The sequence below is a fragment of the Zootermopsis nevadensis genome, unplaced genomic scaffold (assembly GCF_977971745.1).
Source record: "Zootermopsis nevadensis isolate Lab colony 2312 unplaced genomic scaffold, Znev_1.0 Znev_ptg000013l, whole genome shotgun sequence".
In the NCBI taxonomy this organism is placed as follows: domain Eukaryota; kingdom Metazoa; phylum Arthropoda; class Insecta; order Blattodea; family Termopsidae; genus Zootermopsis; species Zootermopsis nevadensis.
In genome coordinates, this window is record NW_028259145.1 from 2,509,013 (window position 1) to 2,527,714 (window position 18,702).

The 18,702-nt window shown below is 37.2% G+C and overlaps 1 protein-coding gene across 4 annotated transcripts; it reads right to left on the reverse strand.

Annotated features, from left to right (window-relative positions):
- Positions 1-1,167: 1,167 nt before the first annotated feature.
- Positions 1,168-18,671, reverse strand: puml (pummelig). 4 transcript variants are annotated; one of them, XM_087348379.1, is made up of 8 exons: positions 18,557-18,671; positions 17,601-17,671; positions 15,036-15,242; positions 11,022-11,196; positions 8,896-9,050; positions 5,882-5,999; positions 4,155-4,341; positions 1,168-3,584 (listed from the first exon to the last, which is right to left on the reverse strand). In XM_087348379.1, exons 2-8 carry the CDS (start codon positions 17,632-17,634, stop codon positions 3,348-3,350), a joined length of 1,113 nt encoding a protein of 370 aa, XP_087204505.1. In that variant the 5' UTR covers positions 17,635-17,671; positions 18,557-18,671; the 3' UTR covers positions 1,168-3,347. The 4 variants fall into 4 exon arrangements, with proteins under 4 accessions (XP_087204505.1, XP_087204503.1, XP_087204504.1 ...); XM_087348377.1 differs by lacking the exon at positions 18,557-18,671 and adding an exon at positions 18,386-18,543; XM_087348378.1 differs by lacking the exon at positions 18,557-18,671 and adding an exon at positions 18,229-18,264.
- Positions 18,672-18,702: the final 31 nt, after the last annotated feature.

Below are 18,702 nucleotides of genomic sequence, written 5' to 3' on the forward strand. Positions count from 1 at the left end.
CTGGTCTTTGCAGGTCCGCGTCGGCCTCACGTGTTGTCTTCCGCACCTGAGCTTCTCAGAGACGGCACGTGCAGAGCCCGAGACAGGCACAGACGGCATTCGTCAGAGACTCAGTACATCACAAACAGTCCGAGAGGGACCGCTTCCGCAAGGCTTCATGTGGCGGAATTTTGAAAATTATCAAAGTTTTAAAAAAATCAAAAAATGCTGGAAATTGTTCAAAAGGCGCACAAAACCAAAAAAAAATTGAAAAATTTCATTCAAAAGTTTTTCAAAATTTTCAAAAATTTTTGTTTTTGTGCGATTTTCAGACAATTTCCATCATTTTTGGATCTTTCGAAAAATTTTCTAAGGTTACCTCAAGAGATACATGCGAACAACCTTGCACCGTAAAAAGGAAGATGTTTTGAAACCTCAATCAAAGCCTTGGACAGACGGACGTAACAGAAGGACCGAATGGAAGAGAACTGAGGTGGACATGGAAGAAGTATATAAAGCTTAGAAAAAATTTCCGAAAAATCAAAAAACCATGGAGATTGTCTGAAAAGGGCACAAAACCTAAAATTTTCGAAGTCGGAATTTTTCTGATCACAAAGGTATTCCACACATTAAAATATTTTGCCAGTAACAAGTTCTGTTATTATGATTAAATTTTAATACTAGGATACTTGGACGACCCGTTCTTCAAGTGCCTGAGCACTGCGGGTCCTAACTATTGTTGTCTTTGATCTATAGACATTTTGATAGGCCTCCTTGGACGAGGGATCGGCCCGTCGCAAGGCCTCTACCTGTACACAGGACAGCACAACTCAGAAAAACGCGGACAAACATCAATGGCTTGAGTGGGATTCGAACCCACGGTCCCAGCGACCAAGCGGCACTAGGCCCACACCTCAGACCGCGTGGCCACTGCGGACACCTAAATTTGAATACAGCTATAAATATACGTGTCTTTGATTGAATTGTAAGTGCCCACTTAAAGTGACCATGCACATTTTATATTCCTCCAATGAAAGAGTCTAGCTTTAATAAAATAAAACTCATTTTTCAACCACCATGAAGGAGCTGAGCTTGAGCTCTTAAACAGGTTAGAGATAGTTAATATCCTACTCAGATAGAAAATTACTAATTACACTTAGTGGAAGTGGTAAAATCATTTGCATGACAGCCATTTTATCTAACATTCTTTATTTTAATTTGAACATGAACATTCAAATAAACAATACTGATTCCACTCTGTTCTTTTATCAATTCATGTATCACAGCCTTCTCATCTCACCCATACTCATCTGAGGGCATTGCCAAAAGAAACAAAAACTTAACTAATTAAAAAAACATGGAACTTACAACCTAATTTGAAATATATAAAGCTGGTATAGGTTCAGTGATGTTCCATTTGAAATCACGCCTATTAACCCTTAAGTCTGAATAGGTCATTTTAGTGTCGCACATTAAGCAGCCCATTTTTATGCCTTCCCACAGACTATGATGATCACTGGCATTGCAAAGCAACATTAGTCATCTTCCAGTTTCATAATCTTGTTATTCAAATTCAGGAGTGGTCTGCTGAGGAGCGCTGTTATGTCTCAAGCTATTTATGGTCAAGGTCTCATTACTGTGCTTCACAGTTTGTCAGAAGATAACCAGGAAAATGGCAATGAAGATCTGGAATGGAGCTGCAATGTTCATACTGATAAAGCATGTGCACATCAGTTTGTGAGGAAGAAAGTGAATCGAACAAAATACATGAATATCTCATTTCTTTTTCAAACAGGTATTTCCTACAGTTTTAGAAGAAACCTCCAATAAGATTTGGCAGGTTGGGACAAACCCATACCTATGCAGTAAAAGATTTAAAAATTGAGGAATTTTATAATTTAATGGTCTTTACAATCCACATGGTTCATGGCCAAACAAGATAATATTAGGCATTGCTGGGACAGGGAGAAATAAAAGACCACGTCTCTTCTATTCAAATAATGGTACACGATTGTTTTCTGCATATTCAAAACTATTTACATTTTGCAGACAATGAAAATCTGTGAATAAAAATTCTCCTAAGTGTAAGAGATTTTGTATGTTTTCAAAAGTATCAAACACTCGAAATTCAAGATTTTCAGGCATACTGGCGTAATGAACACTTTCCAAAAGATTAAATCATTGTCCTGTTCAAGAGGAAAGCTGTGTTCATGTAGTATAACCCTAAAAAAACAAACACTTTGTAATAATGTTTCACAAAATGTGTGTTGCAACAGGTTACACTTTTGACATGAATACGTATCCCAGTACGCAGTGATAAATTGTTGCTACTCGTGCCATCCCTACCCACGACATTGTGCTGCAGCTTGTCTGAAAAGTAGAGTGAACTGGCCGTACATTGTGTATATCCGCAATTGTTTCTTCTCTCCAGCAGTTTGACAAACTCTATAAGAGGAAAAATAAATTGCTATACCAAAGTCCACCACAAAAGGAAGACCATTCCACCCACATGAAGACCAAAGGGCTTAAGAAGAAAGCTTATACAGAGACCTTGGTATGATGGATGGGTAAAGGGAAGGTCTCTGTACTGACCAACATTCATGCTCCACTAGAAGATAGAAACTTCAGAGATAAATCTGGCAATATTGTGAAACCTACGATCCATGAGGATTACAATACCCACATGCGTGTGGGCAAAAATGACCAGATATCCAATGGTTATGGAATAAGTAGGACCTAAAAGTGACAAAAACGTTCTTCATCCATCTATTGTGGCGAACAAAACCTGTAACACATTCTGGGAGCAGTTGGTAAGAGACCAGAATGTGTGCTGCAGCCATTACGTTCAGCAGGCTTGAAGCGGATCGCTCGACGCATTGGCCGACTAAAGCAAATATGAGGCACTGCAGGGTCTGCCCTCCCTCTCAAAAATTAAGTAACACGGGAAACGTGCTTCTCTCTGCACCAAATACTAAGGAAGCTGTAGAATTTTTAACCAGTATTCATGCAGTCATAATTAAAAGGCCTGAAAAAGTTCTGGCTTATTCCCAATTGTGCATCGCCACTAAATTCAGACTTAAAAGGTTAAAGAACATTTAGAGAAAACTTTTCAAATCACAATACAGATTTCAGAATAATTTCAAGAATGTTCTTTTCCAAAGAACTGTATGGAAAGAAAAAAAATGCTGGATATATGCAATATTCAGATTGTTAAAGTATCATACTAATTTATAATTTATATACAAAGTATGAATATAGTACACAGGCCTTGAGGTTTGTCTCATTGATTGTCTATGTTATTTAGAGTAATTTTCTAATGTATGGAGTTTCCAACCTAGAATGTCTCTAGGGTTGCAACAAACACAAGTTCAGCTGCACGAGTTCTGTTGTGCACAATAAGAGCCATTAACCGCTGAAATATTTTCCTCGGATTCTGTGTTTGATGTTTCCTCTTCCAGTTCGTTGGCTGGGGATGAAGACTTAATCTGAATGGAAACATTTTTCTTTGTCTGTTCAGAATCAGCTAACTTACATGCCTCGATCACGTGGCGGTTGAATGTTTCTGCTTTATCAGCATATACGTGATGTCCTGCTCCTGATATTACCTGCAAATTTGTATGTCAACTGTTAACAACTCCATGTTACAGGAAACGTAAACAAATCTGTCAAGCCCAATCATCTATTAGAATAAATACATTTAAAATTTAATGTCCTCATTGATGAACTATTCGTAACTTAATTACTTACAAAGAACTACATGAAGCACAACAATTCTTGAGAATCTGATAGTTGCTTAGCTGGTAAAGTTCTCTGCTTTTATGAAACACAAAAAGGTTCATTATACTGTTCTCAATAGTTACCGCTGGTCTTCAGCCAGATCAGAGTCCAGTCCACACCATCCCGTACTATTTCCTCAAAATACATTTCAATATTATCCTCCCACCCACACCCAGGTCCTATTACACTTCTGTATGCATTTCACGTCTCCTCCATGTGTGCCTCGCGCTCCACCCTTCTCATCCTCCTTTAAAGATGCGACGGAAAATTAACTGAACTAACAGTAACTAAAAGAGGTCCTTGTAAATCACAAACTTCACCAGTTTGTGAATCTTTTTTTCTTACTTTAGGTTTCAGAGCAGAATGCATGAGCAGTTAATAAACTGATCCATATGTACCTGGATATTGACATGTGAGTCTTGTCGCTTTTCATGGATCAACTCTCCTGATGTATGGTCAACCCACGAACGTGAACCATATAATAATGTGATGGGAACATCTTCTCTGAGGGCATCTATTCGATTGACCATAGGATGCTTGGCCCATCCGAAGCTGACTGACATGGCACGGAATGCAGCTTCACCTCTGCAACAAGAATATGTACACAACTGCCTAAATTTATTTGATGAGAAAGGCTTTCAGCACTCCAGAATTATTCCCGTTTTCTCCGCGCACTTTCATAGTTTCTGTTCCCACACTCCACAGCTTCTGACAATTCCAGTCCTCGTCCTTCAAAGTCTTTAAATTCACTCTAACCACTGCGTCTTGGTTTCTTCATTCCACTGGTATCTTTTGACGACAAGATTCTCTCAAAGATGGCTGTTTTCTGGGACGTAGTCTGGTAGAAGTTATCGATGTATCAGAGGTACGTGCTGCCTCAATCATCATCGTAATGAGTATCAGTAAACTTCTACCAGACTGCACACTGCTACAACCAAGAAGACAGCTATCTTCAAACTCACAGCTGTGAGGACCTCAAATCCTACTAAATTCCCACAAACTTTCCTCATATCCATCTTACCACAGCACTGTACACCTCTCAAAACAAAAATGTTCGTAGGGTTCAAGCAAGCTGTTTCCCTCTGCTTCAACATGCTCCATTCTGCCTTGTATGTCTTCAGATGTCCGACATACATGTTTAGTTTCTTTCTACGTTTCCCTATTCTACAAAATTCGACTAACAGATCCCTGATTCAATTCGGTTTTTTTAGAGTTAGACTTTTTTTTTAACATGCAACAAATATCATTCTTCTAATTAAATCTTTGTCGAAGGAAAAAGTCCGCCTATTTTCTTACACATCACACATTTCCTCGGTGACAAAAATGATGTAGATCCACACTTCCCAACAGAATAGCGACTTTCTCTCAGTATCCTCTGGACGGTTCACTCTCCATTACCACATGCTACAGGAACTTCATCCTGAACTTTTGGAAAAGTTACGTATGAGTGGTGCTTTGTTTCAGCCACTCTCTTAAAGTACTCGCGGATTCTGTATATTCTTTCATAAGTTTGGTAGTGCAAATCAACATCTTTATTCTCCATCAGGAATGAGGTTCCAACACTACATAAAGAACAGGTAAGAACTTGAAACAACGTAGTTCAGATGCTGATGATTCTATCGTGCGGTTTGTGAACAGACTGAGATCCAGCTGCTTACAAGACCTTCTTTGCGTTGAATGGCCATTTACAGCAAAACTCAGCTCATCCGCTAATTCTACTGAAGAACATTATAGTGATGATGATACGGTATAAATTCTGTAGTGTGTTGATGAATATCTTCCAGGAGTAGAATCTAATGACAGTGATAATTAAATTGATGATAATCAAGAATCTGATCACAAAAGTGGCACATCATCTGGCTGCCGGGTGTCCCTTAATAACATGACATCAATAAAATGTTTACCAGAATCCTGAGATGCACAGCCAGCTAGGACATGCATAAGCCCTGACGCGCAGTCGATAAAGAGTAATTTGCGTATCTTGTAAATGTTAGATAGATCATTTTAGTTTATGTTGCAAAAGAAGCACGAATGAATGATTTTCTTCTTGTAAACGCCATTATGTCACCACTTATTTAGCAAAAATGTGATTTTAGAACTTAAAAAAAAAAAAACTATTACTTACGTAGGACTTTGAGCATTACAATGGAATATGTACTGAGGTATAACATTCACATCGTCAGACACAAATGAAGAAAATTTCTTTATAATGTCTGGACGAACCTTTTCAATCACCCACTGACCTGTAATACGAAATGCAAAGTGGTTAGTTAAGTAGCAGAAGAAATTAATCAACATGAAAAATGTTTTCATTCCTTAATACAATATTTTTTTCTCTTCTGTTATTACAGCTAAATAAGACAATAAAACAGGAATTGAAAGACAGAAAATTAATCAAAAAATATACTTCCTACCAAAAAAGAAATGCCAGGACTAGTTCAACATTATACACATCAAAATGAATATTCTATGAAAGTATTTTTCTTGTATCGCAAGAACAAGAAACATTAATGAGTGAACATGTGCATAAAAAGTTCTGTTGGAAAATCACACGCAAGGAGACCACATGAGAAATATTTCTGTAGAGAGAATACTACTAAAAATGACGCAAATAAATAGAATATAAGATGTTGACTAGACTGAACTAGAAAAGGACAGGATCCAAAGGGTAGGTTCTACTGATGATGGGTATGAAGCGTTCCATACAGCAGAGCGCAGTGTAACCAACATCGCCAATAGCGAGAAAAATAATTGGCACTGTCAATTTCTTAACGTGCCAGAGATGGAAAAGCCATATAAAATAAAAGCTTATTTTTCAGTACCTATGCCATAATGAGTGATTCCTAACTAGCCATCACTTCATTCTGTAACGTTCTGCGTTGACTTAACTTGCAGTTTCCTTTCCGATACTATTTACAGCTGGTGTTCCAAAGACGTACTGTTAACCCAGCCTATGTGCATCACTAGTCTAGGAGATGAAGGACTGCTAGGTTTTATTGTCCACATAATTTGGCCTGACATCTTCCAGAAGAGGGCTTGGACGGAGGTTAGTATAATGATCTGTATGCATTCTGCTAAGTACTACCATCTAATTCTTGGTTTTTCTTGTTTGCCACTTTTCACACACTCAGTTCACCATCCACTCACTAGAACATGTTTCAGTGCAATGTGACCATCAAGTTCAATTCCCTGCTTTTATGTCACAAAATCAGGGAATCTTCTTATTCTTCTTCTTCTATGGCTCTCCGGTCCGTATTCGGTCCATGGCCTCCTCAATTCTCCTCTTCCATTCGGTCCTCTGTTAGGTCCGTCTGTCCGAGGCTTTGAGTGAGGTTTCGAGACATCTTCATTTTTACGGTGCAAGGTTGTTAGCCTTGCGACCAATCCCTAACCTGGAGGACCAAGGTACCTGTCTTGGTGTGACCTTTCCCCCTCAGGGGAATAGGACTTGATAATAGCCACACTGGACTGAAACATTTTCAAGTGAACAGACAGTGAACCGAGTATGTGAAAAGTGACAACCAAGAATCAACACAACACAACAAGATGTTACTCTACAGAGTACCATGGCACCCGCCAAGGCTTTTTTGGGTGCCCACGTTGTTACGGAAAGAGGTTATACTGAATAATGAAGGTCGTTCAACTATAAACATTGTAATATCAAAGCGCAGATCTCGACTTACTGACGCCCATCTTGACGATTGTTTTCGAGCAGCAACATCATCCTACACTCCCAAATTTGAAAAACTGGCTGATGAAATGCAGCGCCAAACATCACACTAACTTCCCACTTGAGTAATAATAATTGTACTTATAAAAGTACGTATTTTTGATTGGATGGTTTCTTGTATCATTAAACGTCGTGTTGTTTTTTGTATTATTTGGTGTCCATATCTTATTTGTCCAGAGAAAAGAAAATTTGGCTTTGTTAATTGGTTGGCGCCCGCCACAATCTCATAAACTCTCAAATGTGCCCGTAGGCACAAGAAGGTTGGGGACCACTGCTGTAAGTGTTTTGCCTCCTAATGTTACAGCTGTTACACAGCCCATGGACCAAGAAGTGATTGCATCCATGAAATGATACTGCCAAGCTGACTTTTTCTTTTGCTGACAAAGATGACAGCAAAATATCATAAAAAATTATGGTGTTGGATGTTATATACAGTCCTCCATGAATCCAGTAACAATGGTTCGATCATGGACAAAACTTTTTCCAGCTGTAGATGATGATTTGCAAGATTTTCCTAATTAAGAAATCAGCAAGTCTTAAATTCTTGGCATGGTGCGTGCTATGAGAAGTAATAAAAACTCTGACAAAGATAATGATGAAGAATGGCTACGAAATTATGCGAGTGAACTGGTCTTCCAGCAAATGACAGACAGACATTTTCAAAGCTGCTGCAAAACAAAAACAGAGAAAAAGAAGGTTGAAAGGATACGAGTGAAGAAAACAGACAAAGTAATGAGTGCATCAGTCAAAAAATGATAACATTAAACTACATGGGTCAAGTACAGGCTCAAATACAGTGATATTACAGCTGGGAAAATTCATACTGCTGAGAGGAGGAAAGTAAGGAGTTCACAAAAACAAATAACCATTACACAATACTTGTCAAAATAAACATCACTTGTATAACAAATTTTAAATAACCTCTGATATCTTGTAAATGCACTAACCAAAATACTGTCACAAATGACGAACATTAACCAACAAAATACTCAATCCACGTAGCGTTTTTAAAAACGGAACCCACATATAATCAGGGCTACACAGTGCAATATTTTAAATTATTAATGTTTACTGATTATTCGTGTGTCTTCTTCCCTTCACTAGCCTGGATAACAAGAGTTCACCGCAGTTTCGGATTTCAAAACTAGGAATTTATAAATCATCTAAATGGCTATTATTCAGACGGGCTCTGGGGCCTACCCAGCCTCCTGTCCAAAGGGTACCGTGGCCCTTTCCCGGGGGGGGGTAAAGCATAGATGGGGCATGATGCTAAATACTCCCACCCAAAGTGCCTACATGGTGTATAGCAGAAGATAAACAGATAACATCTGCTAAAGGAAGACTGTGCCACAAAGTTAGTACTCGTCTTCAGATAGCATTTCTTAATAACTGCTTTGTTTTTTACTTACCAAATGGGCCTGCCACTCTCACAGGCCATAAAGGGTTGAAAGGCTGCGTGACAAAAACAATGGCTTTGACCCACAATGGTACATTATATCTCTGACCAATATCTACTGGCTTCTCTGGAAAGCCCCATGGATCTGCCAAGATGAGATGTTTCACCCTGGGAAATGCAATCCGTCACATATATAATTATCAAAGACTGCCTTTTATCAGAAAAGAAATGCTGGTTAGGTTAGGTTAGGTTAGGTTAACAACGCTATTTCAGCTGCAAAGGCACTGGATGAATTGAGACAATGGTTACACACAATGAACTGCACATTATAAAGTGACCATGGCCTATTATTTTAAGGTACCAGTACCATCCCAGGAGAGACTGAGGAAAATCACATTCAGATTAGCCAGTGCTCCAGCCAAGATCCAAGCCAGGTATAAATGCAGTTTTAATGAGACTTTTTTTTTCTTATAACCAAATTCAGTTAAATTATAAATTTAAAATAGAAATGAATGTAGGTTTTGGCAATGAGTAATCTGGCTTAAAATGCCCTTGTCATACTAATTCATTTTCATCACTGACAGAATAATCAAATGAGGCCTGGGTATTACCAGTCTGTAATCTGGGAACAAAGTTCTGAGTTAGGCAACACAATGCTATCAGGAATCTAACCAAAGAAAACTGTTTCGACAATGATCGGAAATAGTTCAACATGGAGAGGCCGTGTTGTGTAGACACTGGTCAAAGTTTAAAGTACACAAGCATGACTAAACCTGCTAGTGTACATACACAATGACTCAGACACAAAGAACACACGTGATCTGAAAATAAATACAATCAAGTTCATACGGTGTCTTTTATTCCTCACGGACAGAAGCTCGTATTTAACTTTTGTATAACAGGAGTATGAACACTGATCTCACACACGTCTGCTACTTTATTTTTTTATTTTTTGATGGTATGAAATTGAACATTACAACAACACAATTTTGAAATAAGACAAAAGGAATAATGTTAAGAATAAAATTATTGCTCCGCACTAGCTACTGACCCACCGCCTCAGGAAAGAAACGTCCACAAAACAGAATGCATTTGATAAATTTGGGTAAAACTACTAGTTACGTTATATCGCACTTTTCATTAAGATAAGCTTCAAATTTTGTATAATATATCTATTTGAATATATGTATGATATGTGAAGAATGAAAATTCTGAACAGGTTGAAATGTCAAGTCAGAAAGTCACTGATACTTTAAATTGCTTGGACTTAAACTCAAAGACAGCTTAATTGAAAATATTTCAAATTGTGTCGAAGAACCAACACATTTCTTCCTGTAACTTCAACACACTGCAAAATATATTCACACATGCAACAAAATGATACACACACATCACATACTACATGCAATGTACCTCCACCCATCCAGTCTTACTTCCATTTATTTATTTATTTATTATTATTTAGTGTTCTGTCTGACGACAGGTCCATATGAACAGGATCCTTCCATCCTTTTCTCGGACTGGGACCTGTTCATATACGTTCTTGGCAGATGATCCAGAAGTGGTTTGCCATTGCCTTCTTCTGTGTGTGAATGGAGTAATTGTTGGGATGCCACGGAGGAAAACTCCGTGTTGCCTAGACCACGGCCTTGCCCAACACAAGTTATAAATTCGGGCACCGCCGGGAATCGAACCCGAGACCCCAGGATTTATAATCTAACCGCTAACCGCTAGACCACCTCATCTTATTATTATTTAGTGTTCTGTCTGACGACGGGTCCATATGAACAGCATCCTTCCATCCTTTTCTCGGACTGGGACCTGTTCATATACGTTCTTGGCAGATGATCCAGAAGTGGTTTGCCATTGCCTTCTTCTGTGTGTGAATGGAGTAATCGGGGAAGCCCCCGGAGGAAACCTCCGTGTTGCCTAGACCACGGCCTTGCCCAACACAAGTTATAAATTCGGGCACCGCCGGGAATCGAACCCGAGACCCCAGGATTACAAGGCCAGCGTTCTAACATTTTAATTACATTAATGCTCTAATATTTATAAGGATATGTGATACATTACTGTTTGAAATCCGTATCAATTCCATTTCCATACATACTTAAGTTCCAACTATTGCAATTAACGTACCTGTCAGGATAATGGATGGCATACGATGAAGCAAGGAAACCTCCCAAGCTGTGCCCTAATAATATTATTTTGTCCAACTGCATCTCCCGTCTCCATTCCTCTACAGAATTCACTAACTGTCGTTCTGCAGTCAGGGCATCGCAACTAAATGTTGGCCGTGAACTGCGTCCAAAACCTGCAGAAGAAAATACTGTATTTTAATTCTTGTATCAGACTGTATTAAAATATCGTGAAACACCTGAGCTATACCATATTTACTCACATACCCCACGTACTCATGCAATCCATGCACCCCATTTTAAGGATGAATTATTTTCAAAAAATTGTGCGTGGTGTACACGAGTAAATACGGTATATTCTTTCTCCCACTCCCTCCCCTTCTGCCTATTGGCTATAATTTAATTTAAGGAAATATTCTTTTAACTAAATAACTCCAAAGTACACAGCCTTCCTGGTACTGAGCCTGTCAAGAAATCAAATCAATTAGCAAACTAAAGTACTGTTTACAACTTCTCAACCTTCTCTAATTTCAATGGAATTCAGTGTATGTGCTGCCACACAATTGAAATTAATGTAAGAAAAATGTCAGATGTGCATTTGAAATATTTTTGAAGTTACTGGCATTTCAAAATTTGAAATAACTGTAAAATTTGACTCTGTGAAATTTAACATAACTTTGATTCCACCTAACATACAGGGCTGAACTTAGGCTCATTTTAAAGCTTGTGAATTCAGTTTTAAAATGATCAATTATACCACTTCATCAGCATAAGGGCAAAAGTCAAGGTCATTAGACACTTTTGACTTTAATTCTTAAAAAAAATTCAATTTTTTTAACAAATTAAAAATCATAAGTCAATACTTGATTAACATTTGGTTGTATATATAACTCTTGTCATCTGATGTAATCAGCATCTTATAAAAATACATAATAGGACACTAAAGTTTATTATTATTATTAGTGTTCTGTCTGAGGACAGGTCCATATGAACAGGATCCTTCCATCCTTTTCTCGGACTGGGACCTGTTCATATACGTTCTTGGCAGATGATCCAGAAGTGGTTTGCCATTGCCTTCTTCTGTGTGTGAATGGAGTAATTGTTGGGATGCCACGGAGGAAAACTCTGTGTTGCCTAGACCACGGCCTTGCCCAACACAAGTTATAAATTCGGGCACCGCCGGGAATCGAACCCGAGACCCCAGGATTACAAGGCCAGCGTTCTGACCGCTGTATTTAATACACACCCAACCCACCATTTAGAGTCATAACAACATGCAACAAATTGTTATATTCTCATAACTCATTTATTTTATCAAGTACGGAAGTTAGACTTTCTTCCTTGTACTTTCCAGACTTCAAATAAACCTTTGTCTTCAATCTGTTTAAATTGACTGGGAGAAATGCATGAAGCCTTTGCATTCCAGTAAGGATACGTGCACTATTGCAGAACCTGTTCTTCTTCTTTTTACTAAAGAGATGTACTGAAAATCATACATTTTAATGGTGTCCACACACCAGTTACATAACTGGACAACATTCATTATTCGAAGATCGTCTGGTTCTTGTATGCTAACACATGTGACTAACCTAACCTAACAGTTCCAGCTACACCATCACATGGACTTTTCCCAAGGAATGTTACGTGCTATTCGGCAGTGATACCAAAATCCCTCTGACAGAAACACAGACTGATTACACTCTTTCTCCCTTGTACTGAGTAGCAGAGAAGAAACAGATGTTGTTTGTGAAGATTTAAAACTTTCTCATCATAAACTGGTGTCACTGATAAACATGTACAGCTATTACAGCACGACAGACAGACAAACAGTCTTAAACCATCACGTAACTTGTGTGGACGAAAGTGTCTGCATTCTTGAAATAAATCACAAAAGAGAATTGTGGCTTAAGGATTATTCCAGTGTAAAAGTCACATGCAACATTAAACTCATTTGTGTTGAGGGCTAACTTGAGTTCATTTTGGGAGGCTGGTCATTGTATCGTTCTGAACGATTGAATGGATGACATAACAGAACCTGCAATTTTTCAAAGCAAATATCCAAAAATTCTTCTGCTGAATAAGTAATAATTTCTAAAGCTGATCTAATGTTATCCATTGCTTGTTTGTCACTTCATCAAGTCCATTTAATTCAAACAAATCTGAAAACATCTTTTTTTAAATTTTACTCACAAGGACAGTATTCATAGTATTCTAAGGGACATTACAGTAACGAAGGATTACATATGATACATGACAGTCTTTGTAGGAAGTTATCTCATTACCTTGCAAGTTCTTTCAGGTTGCTTCCTATTAGCATTAATTTTACATTTTGATGTGTGCTATATCCCAACTTAATGGTACCTGCACCTTGTCGTGGTGGTGGGGCTCGAGTACCTCAGTGACCCCAAGAGCTACTGGTAGGGCCTCCCTAGCCAGATTGGTCGAGGGGGAGAGGTCAGACTAAGACAGGTACCCTGGTCCTCCAGGTTGGGGGTTGGTCACAAGGCTAACAGCCTTGCACCGTAAAAAGGAAGATGTTTCGAAACCTCGATCAAAACCTCGGACAGACGGAACTAACAGAGGACCGAATGGAAGAGGAGAATTGAGGAGGCCATGGACCGAATACGGACCAGAGAGCCATAGAAGATGATGTGTGCTACATACACATATGAAATGAGTAGCACATGCTACAGATGTTAACTATATTCCTTGGCATTATTTCACAGAATTTGGAAAATCCAGCTTTTGTATTGGATATCACTCCTTAAATAATGACTACGTGTCATTCACATTGCACAGAACTAACTATTTTTGTTTCTGAAGTATATTTCTCACGTTCTTTTACAGATGCAAAATCTATCTTACCCGGGGCACAGCTGCTAATTTCATCATCATAAAATTAACAAATAATCTTTGGTAATATCTTTTAGAATTTTGCCAAGTTCAGGATTTGGATGGATAATATTCTATTAGCTTTTACAAGTTCTTTGTCATTTTTAACCATGCAATTTGATGCTACCAACTCTTTTTATAATTTTCTTATACCACTTTGGTAAAACCATCAACATTTGTGCCTGCTCACTTCTCTTGGTACTACTTTTAAATCCATCTTTCAACTGTGCTGTGATTTCTGAATCAATACTAGAAGATGCATCTTCTTCACTTCCAGTTGTGGACATGTATAACTTATTTTCTTTACTTGTGATTTTCTAAATCTTTTTCTTAGGAAATGTCTTTTCCTGCAACCATTTCTTCTTAATTGGTGATTCCCCTACAGCCTCTGTTTAGTATTTTAATAGTAGCATTAGAAGTGCTAGCACCTTCTTGCTCAACGTTTCTTAGTTCATTGGCATCTGCTGATCGGCACTAGGCTCATAATCAATCAACAAAATATGTAATTCCCTGAAACGTTTTTAGAGCTACACCGTCTAACTTTCAGTGTATCTCATGTATAACATTTAATTTTTTCAGAATTTTAACTGTACTTTATTGAAAACTTCAAGGTCAGATATTATATTCAATGACCTTGAATTGTTTAGTGTGGTAATGAAGATCTATCATACACCATTCTAAAGTACACTGCTAGTGCTTTAATAAAAGCACAATATCAACTCTGTATCTCAAAGTAGAAACAGAGTTAGAATCAAATTCGTGATCATTCATAAGGCAAATTACTGAATTCTTTATGAGTTTGAAATGACAGTATTTCCTAAAACAAACGAAACAGAATTATGAAAGTTTCCACATGTTTATTTGAAATCGGTTAAAGTATGTTACCAAAGTTAACCAAAATTAGAGTAGGTAAGGTTGCAAGCTATTTAATTTTGTGGTGACTGATGAAACTTTTGCTTCCATAAAAAACAGAATTTTTTAAACATCAAATATACACATTATAGAAACAACTTTGTTATAAAATCCATTGCTATCTCTTTGAAATCTATTAAAATACGCTTTACATCTATGGTCTTAATAATATATGAAGATTAGTGAAACTAGGGAAATGTGTGCCACTCACCAAGGATATCTATAGCATAGACAGGTCTTGTGGCAGCCAGTGAATCAAGATTAAGACACCATAATGCAACACCTGAAGCCAAGCCATGGAGGAGTAATATGGGTGTTTTGTTAGACTCCTGGTTGAGACAGATTGTCCATATCTTGTCAGCAGGACTCACTACAGGTCCGATGTCTACATACCACCCTCGATAAGAAGTCTTCAAATCTAAAACACAGAAACATGCATACCACACTATGAAATATAAAACATCATCCAGTATAAAGTATTAAATAACTGACTACTCGCTCCAGGCCAGTCCACTACAAGGTACAGAGAAATCCAAATCGGTAAGAGAGTTTTAATATTTATTATATCTGTGAATGAAATGTCTTCATATTTTTAGACTAACAGCTGCAGTACATTAAATGCACTGGTTCATGTATTAAAACCCTTGAATATATTTATTCTAAACAGAAGGAATGGTAATATGATTAATACAAAGGGATAGTCATCTATCTATAAGATTGTATAAGAATGTCTACTGCAAGGTTTCAGAACTGATTAAGCTTTCTTTTTCTGTATTATCCTGTGCCAAACAATTCACTGATACATATATAGATGAAATACAGCGCTGAATCGTGGACGTTGACCGAAGCTTCTTCAAAAAAGTTGGAGGCCTTCGAAATGTGGCTGTACCGACGTATTCTCAGAATTTCCTGGACTGACCGTGTAACCAACAAAAAAGTTCTCGGGAAACTCCGCAAAGACGTCGAGGTTGTTAACACCATAAAAAATATAAAGTTGGAATATTTCGGTCATATCATGAGAAACAGTGATAGATACGGGCTGCTTCAGCTGATAATCCAGGGAAAAGTATTCGGAAAGAGGGGACCTGGCAGGCCAAGAATCTCCTGGCTTCAGAACCTAAAAACTCGCTGTGAAAGCTTCAATGTGCTTATCCACTTTAAATTATTATAAACTTGTAAACCAAGTAATTTAGTTGTTAATAGTATTTCAATTGTTTTATTATCATAAACTATGAAGACTGATACTTCTTTTGCTGTTGGTAGCAAATTTCATGAAGTTTGTCTTGTCAAAATTCAAGCTGAATTTAATGGATTTTTAATCAGCTGTTGAGGTGTGCAAAGACATTAATGGAATTCTGAAAGTAATCACTATCAGTGTGATAAATAATAACAGTAGTACCAACAGTGAATAGTATAGACTTGCACTGAGAATTGATTATTTGGGATGGATCACTGATATGTAAGAGGAAAAGAACTGGGCCAAGTATTTGACCTTGTAGAATTCCATGTTTTACAATGCACCAGTTTAAATTTGAGTTATAATTCAAACTAGGAAATTTAATTTCTATTCTTTGTTTTCTGCCATTACGAAATGATTGACTCCATTACCCTGCTTTACTTTTAATTCTATAAAAAAATAGTTTTGGCATATGTTATGATTCACACAATCAAATGCTTTAATAAGGTCACAAAATATTCTACTAACACGAAACTTATCATTAAGAGCACATAAGATTTCATCTAAGAATTTGTATGAAGCTTTATCATTTGACAGACCTTCTTTGAATCCAAAATGTTCCTCTATGAAAACTTAGCCTTATCAAAGTGGAGACTGCAATTCAGAAGTTGAAAAAGTACAAATACCTGGGTACTGATCACATTCCGGCCGAGCTGATCAAAGCAGGAGGCGAACCGTTGTGTTAAGAGATACATGAAATGATTTGCTCTATATGGTATAAGGAGAAAATGCCACAGTAGTGGAAGGAGTCTATTATCATACCAATTCATAAGAAGGGTGATAAGACAGATCAAAACAATTGTCAAGGAATTCCCCTCTTATTACCTGCCTACAAAATTTTATCCAACAATTTGCTGACTCCATACGCCAATTAAATTATTGGGGATCATCAGTGCCGGTTCCATCGTAATAGATCTACAACTGATCAAATTTTCTACATTAGCCAGATACTAGATAAAAAGTGGGATTACAATGGAACAGTCCAACAACTATTCATAGACTTCAAGAAAGCCTACAGCTGAGTTGAAAGAGAAGTTCTTTACAATATTTTACCTGAATTTGGTGCACCTAAGAAGCTAGTCAGGCTAATTAAAATGTGATTAAGTAAAACATCTAGCAAAATTCATGTAGGTAAACATTTGTCTGATACATTTCCTATTCAGGATATCCTGAGCAGGATTTTTGACAGAATATCTGCATGTTATAAGCTCTTGGTATGATTGAGATTTTACTCTGTTATTTGTACATGTTCCACAGTACTGTCTTAAAAAACCCAGTTTTAAATTTTGTAAATTGTCAGGTTATAATTATTCAATACTTCAAGTTCTTTCTGCTTTTTAACCTAATATCTCATTACCAGATGTTTATTCTTCAATGTCTCCTATTTGTTAACTCTTTTACAGCTTTCTGGTGCCAACACTCAATTCAACAAGAAAATAAAACACCTGTCCAAAACAGTACACTTCTCTAGCAAACAATTTCAAATCATATCTTTAATGTGATCTTTTAAACTTCTTTTTCTAACAAAATGTTACTTACATGACAGGATCTTTTTCTCAGCTGCTCGAAGCATTGTGCTAGAAGTTGGTGACCACCAACCCCAAAACCAGCTGTTATGCAAAAAAAATAAGTGTGATCTACAATTTAATAGACAGACTGATAAGGAACATTAATAAATTAGTTTTCACATGATTCCCCCAATTCTGAGAATTTGAAAGGATGGAATTTTACAGTTCAGTGGCTTACATATTCAATCCTCTTTATCATCAACCACATGCCACCTACTGCCAAACTTCATATTTATTAATTTATACTTATTACATCCCCACATAAACATAACATAATGTAACAAAAGAAATATACCCAAGACCAACACAATTCAAATTGGCACTAAATCAAAAGCAATACAAAAATATGTCTACAAGAAAAGACTATATGCTTTATCTTCACTACTAAAACCACACTTGCTTGTTTGTAAATAGTTGAACTATACCAAAGCAAGATACTTAATGCTATGCAACTTAAAATCTCTACATTCCTAATTTTACAATGTCTTAACTAAATTTAATTCGCTACAGTATTTTACTTTTCAATACTCTCTTTGGTCAATACCCCAATCTTCTACACTGATGAACAGTAATTATTTAGCGGACTGCAGTACAATTACCAAAACATCTAAATCATTCCTCGTAGAGTAGGGTTAGGTACGGCACTGTCAAGGATTTCAAACAAAAAACGGGGACCTTGAGAATGACATGCAACTAAATGCTTTAAAAGTTTTAGAAATTACCTTTCTAAAAATAATAAGTCATAATATCTATTACCTGTAACTTTCGACGACCTTGTTATCTGCCATTTAATGCAACTCCGTCAATGCAACCACCCACACTACTGATGAAACTATGATTCCGATTACGAAGTAATGAACAAACGATAAGTATTATCTGTGTTCCGAGTCATGTGTTGAGATAAAAAATTAACTGCTGCTTACTTACCATAGTTTTAGACATCTGTGCCTGTGATGCGTCTTGATCTAAATATCCATGTACCCTTTCATACCTTGATCACTGTGACTTTTAAGCTACTATGACGTTGCTAAGAGAATAGAACAGTATTTATTTATACACTCCTTCACATGCCG

What these genes read in the sequence shown, in the direction of transcription:
- puml (XM_087348377.1), bottom strand. Translation starts at nt 18,417, where the DNA reads ATGGCAGATAACAAGGTCGTCGAAAGTTACAG. An exon ending in AAGGTCGTCGAAAGTTACAG is followed by an intron (nt 17,672 to 18,385) that starts GTAATAGATATT and finishes TTTGCATAACAG; the next exon opens with CTGGTTTTGGGGTTGGTGGT. An exon ending in CTATGCTATAGATATCCTTG is followed by an intron (nt 11,197 to 15,035) that starts GTGAGTGGCACA and finishes TTTCTTCTGCAG; the next exon opens with GTTTTGGACGCAGTTCACGG.